Source organism: Chrysochloris asiatica, unplaced genomic scaffold, assembly GCF_000296735.1.
Source record: "Chrysochloris asiatica unplaced genomic scaffold, ChrAsi1.0 scaffold00326, whole genome shotgun sequence".
NCBI classification, from domain to species: domain Eukaryota; kingdom Metazoa; phylum Chordata; class Mammalia; order Afrosoricida; family Chrysochloridae; genus Chrysochloris; species Chrysochloris asiatica.
Genome location: NW_006408844.1, coordinates 358369 through 366009, shown reverse-complemented (window position 1 = coordinate 366009; position 7641 = coordinate 358369). Strand labels below are relative to the sequence as shown.

Below are 7641 nucleotides of genomic sequence, written 5' to 3'. Positions count from 1 at the left end.
AGAGAAACTCTGTTAACTGATGGTATGTGGAGGGGATTATAATCAATGTAATGAAACAAGGTATATGATTGTTTGAATGTGAAACCGATGATGTGCCCTGAAAACTTTCACTCAATCCACAATAAAAACCTTAAAAAAAAAAAAAAAAAAACCTAAATACTGATTGGGTATCAGGGTGGCTAGAGTCCCTGGGTGGCTCAGATGATTATATGCTAGACTAATAAAGGTTGCTGGTTAAAACCCACCCAGAAGTGTCTCGGAAATGTAAGGCCTGACTTCTACAAGATCACCCCTTCAAAACCCTATAGAGCAGTTTTTGAGTATTCTTTGTTAGGAAATAGACCTTGAGTCCTGTAATCCCTGCCCCCCACCCCTAAAAAAAGTCCTTGAATATGCTGACATTTTGAAAAGCACATAACAGAATATTTGTGATACCCCACCCTCCTGCAAGACAGTACCTGACTTCCTGATAAACCAACGAAATAACCACAGACTCCATATGCCCGAAAAACAGAACAAACAGGTTCCTGGAGCATGCACGCAAGAAAAAGAAGACAACCTTTAAATAACCAAATATGGGGATCATAAACCATAAACAGGAATTGAACTAGAGGTTGTTGATACCTGTGCATGCGTCACCATCCCATAATAAGTGTAGACATGGTCCCAAAGACTCTTGTGACAGATTCCATCTTGAAAGTGTGGACTCCATATTAAAGACAAAGTATACCTGCAGCTCCAGGGGGAGGAGAGATGCAGGGAGTGGCGTTTGTCAGGCCACCACAGGAATCTCCACCCTGGGACCATTCCAAACTAGCCCTTCCCCGGGGATACTGCCCTACTTAACCCTCTAGCTTTGTACTCAGAGACTACTACTATAGCATGCCTCCCCTTTCAAGTATTCTTTAATAACTCCTCCTTTCCCTTGCTAGTCATTAATTGACCCAGCCCATGTAACACATTCTACACTTGGTTGCTGTGAGTTGGAATCAATTTGGTAGTAACTAGCAACAACAATAATCAGAGTGGCTTAAATCAACAGATTATTTCATGGCCTGGTTTGCTAGTTATCATGTATTGAAATAGGATAAGCTTTCTCTTTGTAGAAGCTAGTGTGTTAGTTTTCATTATTATTATTATTTGTATTTAGTCTAAATTTTGACTCCATATTCTCGGATTATTCCACAGGTTTGAGTGACGTTTCTCCATCTACAAGCCTACCCCCTCTAGTTGAAGGCCAGCTACGCTGCTTTCTGAAACTTACCATTAATAAAGTCATGTGGAAGATTGCAAAGCCTCCCACTTGTGTGCTTGTCCGAGTGAGATGGTGGGGAGAGACATCCGATGGAACCCTCTTTTGTCCCAGGGATGCTTTGCAGACTGAGCCAAAAGCTGTGAGAACAACCACACGTTATGCTATTCGCTGTGGTCCAAAGCAATTTACCTCTTATCTAACAGGTATGGTTTTATCTTACTATTTTCCCTGTAGATCTAATAAGCATGTGGTTATGTTGTTAACAATAAGTGTTATTGTATACCTAGTGTGTACTGGGCATTATTATATGTTAAAAAGTCAGATTTTATCGTTGTTAGGTGCCATCGAATTGGTACCGACTCCTAGCAACCCTATGCAGATTTTATAATGTTGTTGTTGTGAAGTGCCAACGAGTTGGCACTTCATAGTGACCCTGTATAAGGTTTCCGAGGAGCAGCTGGTGAGCTTGAACCACCGACCTTGCAGTTCAAACGGCTTTGCGGTCTGGTGCATTAACCCACAGTGCCACACCAGGACTCCGATTTTTTTTTTTAATAGCCACCATTTATTAAGTGTATACCAGGTGCTGACAATTTATACATATTCTATCTAGTCCTTATAATAATCCTACAAGTAGCTCTTTTCTGGTTTATAGGCACTGAAATTGAGCTAGAGGTACTTTCTAAAATATTTTCTAAGTCACATGGTTGATAAACAGCAGAACCAGGCTTGAGACACCAAAAGTCATGCTCTTTCCACTGCTGCAAGCCTTGTCAAGTAATAAGTGTAGTCTCTACTTTTGGCTTACATTATGTCTGAGGAAAGGGGCTGCAGATATAAATTTATGATCGTATAAGATTTGTTGTTAAGTGCTTTTGAGTCTGTTCCGACTCATAGCGACCCTGCTGTAAATCTTTACAAGAGCATCTCTAGTGAAGTGGCTAGTCATTTTGAACTGCTGACCTTGTGGTTAGCAGCCCAGTGCTTATCCTACAGAACCACTAGTGTTCCGTAGTATAAGATGTTGTTCTTGTTGTTAAATGCCATCGAGTCATTTCTGACTCACAGCAGCCCTGTATGGGGCTCCCAAGGGGAGCAGCTAGTGGGTTTGAATCACAGACCTTTGCAGTTAGCAGTCCAGTACTTATCCTTGCAGTTCAAACTGACCTTGCAGTCCATTAACCCACAGCACCATACCAGGACTCCATAGATAATATATTAGGAGAATTTCCAAAAGAACCAATAGATCCGTTTTGGAAGAAGTACAGGCAGAATGTTCCTTGGAGGCCAAGATGGCCAAACTTCGTCTCTCATACTTCAGACATATTGTCAGGAAGGACCAGTCACTAGAGAAGGATATCATGTTTGGTAAGGTGGAGGGTCAGAGAAAAAGAAGAAGACCCCCAATGAGATGGATTGGCCAAGTGGCAGCATTGATAGACTCAAATGTGGCGACAGTAGTGAGGTTGGCCCAGGATCGGGCAGTGTTTCGTTCTGCTGTGCATAAGGTCGCTATGGGTCGGTACCGACTCGATAGCACCTAACAACAACAATAAAGAGTGAAATAAACTTCTGTGATTCTAGAGGAGTGAGCAATCTATTTCTAAAATTAAGATCATAAGGTGGTGGCACTGTGGATCAGCACTGGACAGCAAGCAACAAGGTCGGCAGTTCAAACCCATCAGCTGCTCCTTGAAACCCTATACAGGTTCACTATGAGTCGGAACTGACTTGACAGTACTTGACAACAACAAGATGTCATTGTAGAAGTATAATTTAATCTAGACCTCACGAACAGAGCATTCTAAACTGAGCAGAGACTTGGCGGTATGGAAGTATGATGGGCATTTTGGGGTCAACAAGTAGTTTCATGACTGAAGTATAGTGTCTGTGGAGGGAGATAAGGCAAGATGAAATTGGAAAGTAAACTTGGGACCACATTTTGGAGGTTTAAGGGGAGGTGGGGGGAGGCGACGGTATAGCACAGGGTAAGGGCAGACACATTATAGTTCGGGTAATGGGAAGGGCAATACAAGAAGGGGCAGGAGGTGGAAAAACAAGGACCTTATGAGGTGGGACATTCTAACTAGCAAGGACAAGCAGACCAGCCTGGAACAGCTAGAGCAACAGAAGATACATCTTCAGAGAAAGATCATCAGAAAAAACCCAAAACAAAAATATCAGCATGACTGGCTACTGCAAAAATAAGCAAGCTGTTCACCAGGAAGACATCAAGGCAAGCAATCAAGTGCCTTCAGGACAAACTCCCCTCCATGACTGAGACACAAAGGGAATACACAAACAAGCATGTAAGTTTGCTGGCAACCACATTGGTCCACTGGTGAATGGAAGAGGGAGAAAGGCAGCAATGAAGAAACAGACTGAGTTCAACCACAGTCCATTGACTCCCGTTAACCCAGAGATGAGAGAAAGAAGAGGAAGTGCTAGTTGGTCCAAATTGTGGTGAGACCTGGGGACACTTGAGCCCATGGACAAGGACATAGCCACAGAGGGCTAGAGCTGAGAATGAAGCATCCTGCTGATATGAAGTGAAGGGAGATGCACAAGAACATACCAACTTGCAGACAGTACCCATTTGACCTAGCCTCAATGGCTTGATAATCAGAACTCGACTAGAGGAAGATTACTTTTAAAAAAAAAATTTTTTTTTTTTTTGATAAAAGGAAGCAAGGGTAAGTTGCTACAATTTGATGAACCTGACCTATACTGATGGAGGTAGTAACTCTAAATACCAACAGAGCAGGAAGGAGTCTTCAAATCAAGTATCAATGCTATCCCATCTATACACAGGGTAGATAGGGACAGGCAACTTAGACATTGGCTACCTAAAATAAGGTGGCAATACAGGCACGAAGTACTGGCTTACAAGGTTTCAAGAGGGAGTTTAGTTTAAGAGTGTGTGAGGGAAGATAGAGTCCCCACTGAATAGTTTTCATCTTGTCTAGATGGGTCTGATGAAAAGAGATGGGATAAGATTTATATGATTTAATAGTGAATAGTTGTTATCATGACTAATTGAGACTGTCACAACTGTAAAGGTAGAAGTTTTGTAACCAAAACAGGGGATTGGTTAATCTTACAGTCCAGAAACAGAGGACCCTAGGACCATCAAGGGAGAAGAGCACAAGCAGAATGTGGGACCTTATCCAGAGAAGCAGCAACACCAGAGGCTGAGGATGGGGTCATGGAGTGGAGGAGCAGCTGAGGACTCTAGAGTCATGGGAAGAGAGGGACTAAGAGCTGGTGGCCAGGAGGCAGACTTGCAGAATGTGCCCTTTGGAGGTGTACATTATTATATATGCCTAAGTGTTTTTTTAAAAGCTAAAGTGAATAGAGAGAAATACTGTTAACTGATGGTACATGGAGGGGATTATAATCATTGTAATGAAACAAGGTGTATGAATTGTTGAATGTAAAACTGATGATCTGCCCTGTAAACTTTCACTCAATCCACAATAAAAACCTTTAAAAAAAGGTTAAATATAGTGTTGTTGTTTTTTCAATTAATGAGAAAATCTTTGAACTTTATGACTGTAAAACCCTTGTTTAAGGAAAAATACATTAGGAGAAGTAAGATGAAGCCATTTACATCTTTCCTCCCTCATCCCTGTCCCTTTGTAGGAAATAGGAGCCATGAAGATGTTTGGAGCATGGAAGATTAGAGTAGAAACTTAGAAAATTACTATATTTCACTGAGCCCCATCATCTTATTTTTTCCTCTTTTAAAAAAATTGTTGTTGGTGCCTTTGAGTAGGTTCCAAACTATAGTAACCCTGTTTCCATGGAGTGGCTGGTGAGCTTGAACTGCTGTCCTTGTTGTTCAAACTGACCTTGCAGTCTAGTGCATTAACCCACAGTGTCATTTGAGAGCCTTGTGGCTCAAAAGGATAAGCACTGGACTGTGAACTATAGGTCAGCAGTTTGAGCCTACCAACTGCTCAGATGAGGCTTTCTGCTCCTGCAAAGCTGTGCAGTCTCGGAAACCCTATACAGAGTTGATATGTGTCTGAATTGACTCAACGCACTTAACAACAAAAAAGGATTTAGTAGGAATATAAAAGAAATGCGGATGATCAAGGGGAAAGACACGAGCAAAATGTGGGACCCTATTCAGAGAAGCGGTTATGAATCGGACTGCTAATCTCACGGTCAGCAGTTCGAAACTTCCAGCTGTTTGCCAGGAAACCCTATGAAGGGTCGCTATGAGTCGGAACTGATAACAACAACAACAACATCCAGAGAAGCAGCAACACCAGTGATGGAGGCAGAGGTGATGACATGGAGAGATAGAGCCGCTGAGGACTCTAGACTCATGGGAAGAGAAGGCTGTGTGCTGGCAGCCAAGGAGGCAGGCTTGCAGAATGTGCCCTTTGGTTGTTTAAATTATTATATATATTCATGAGTGTTTTTGTGTACATAAAAAAGACACGCAAAAAAATACAATAGAAGCAGATACTCATGGAGGGGATTGTAATCATTGCAATGAAATGATGAGCATAAAACCGATGTTCTCCCATGTGAACTATCACTCAACTCACAATAAAAACTTTAAAAAAAGAAAAAGAAATAGGGATGAAAGGAGTGCTATGGATTTGAATTCCATAGCAAAAAATGAAGACTTGAGGACTTCTCAATGTAAAGAAAACAAAAATTCTCACAGCTGGATCAATAAATAACATCATGATAAATGGAGAAAAGATTGAAGTTGTCCAAGACTTCCTTTTGTTAGGATCTAAAATCATTACTCCTGGAAGCAGCAGTTAAAAATCAAACTACGTGTATTGCATTAGGTAAGTATGCTGCACAAGACCTCTTTATAGTGTTGAAGAACAAAGGTATCAGTTTGAGGACCAAGGTGCACCTGACCCAAGCCATGATATTTCTAGTAGCCTTATATGCATATGAAAGTTGGACAATGAATAAAGAAAACTGTAGAAGAATTGATGAATTTGAGTTATGGTGTTGAAGAAGAATATTGAAAGTACCGTGGACTAACAGAAGAACAAACAAATCTGTGTTGGACGAAGTGTAGCCAGAATGCTCCTTTGAAGCAAAGATGGTAAGATTTTGTCTCTCATACTTGGGACATACTATCAGGAGGGACATTATACTTGGTCTTTTACATCTATTAGTCTTTTTACATGTGATACTATTCTAAATAATATTAATTATTACATGTGATTTTCTAGTAACTCTTGAGTAGGTAGATAGACAAGGACTGTGGTATGTTCATTTGCTTAAATCATGTAGTAAACATTATGCAACTACTATGTGCGAGGACTTTGTGCTCTGTGCTTACTTTCAGCACCCGTATTCCTCATTCTACAGGCAGTGTGACTTACACAGAAGTAGCTTGTGAATATTGTTGCCAGGACACAATAACAAGTCTTCTAATCGCAAATTGTATGCTCTTTTCATTACAATATTAAATAAATGGTTTGTAAAATGAATTACTTTCTCAGTTTTGGTAAGAAAATATTCAGAAATCATACTGTCCTGAAATGATCTTATTCCATATGCTTATATTTCTCCTGCTGTGAATCATGGCCATGAAGGCATTAGATCTAAATTACTAAATAAAGAATACAATTTGTTGTAGTTGTTAGGTGCTGTTGAGTTGGTTCCAACACATAGTGACCCTCTGTGCTACAAAATGAATCACTGCCCAGTCCTGTACTATCCTTACAATTATTGCTATATTTGAGTCCGTATTGCAACCTCTGTATCAGTCCATGTTGCTGAGGGTCTTCCTCTTTTTGCACTGACCCTCTACTTTATCAAACATGATGTCCTTCTCTAGGAACTGGTCCCTCCTGATAACATATCCGAAGTATGTGATACAAAGTCATCCTCCCTTCTAAGGAACATTCTGGCTGTTACTTCCAAGATAGATGTGTTCGTTCATCTGTCAGGCAGCTCATGGTATTTTCATGTTCTTTGCCAACACCATAGCGCAGATTCACCAGTTTTCAAGTCTTCCTAATTCATTGTCCAACTTTCACATACACATGAGGTGACTTGAAAATACCATGGCTTAAGTGAGGCGTACATTACTCCTCAAGGTGACGTCTTTGTTCTGTAAAAATTTAAAGAGGTCTTTTGCAGAAGATTTGCCCAATTCAATAACTCATTTGATTTCTTTAATGCTGCTTGTATGGGTGTGGATTTTTGATCAAAGTAAAATGAAATCCTTGACAACTTTAATATTTTCTTTGTTTATCATGATACTGCTTTTTATCCAATTGTGAGAACTTTGTTTTATGTTAAGGTGTAATCCATACTGAAGGCTGTAGTCTTTGATCTTCATCAGCAAGTGCTTCAAAATCTCTGTTTTTAGCAAACAAGGTTATGTCCTGGACATATTG

At 40.5% G+C, this 7641-nt stretch overlaps 1 protein-coding gene across 1 annotated transcript in view; it reads left to right on the top strand.

Moving 5' to 3' along the window:
• The window catches only part of C2CD3 (C2 calcium-dependent domain containing 3), a 173686-nt gene that overhangs the window by 6247 nt on the left and 159798 nt on the right, over positions 1–7641 (top strand). The window contains exon 2 of the mRNA XM_006875430.1: positions 1189–1458. Coding sequence (XP_006875492.1) covers positions 1189–1458 — 270 coding nt within the window. The remainder of the gene's footprint in view (positions 1–1188; positions 1459–7641) is intronic.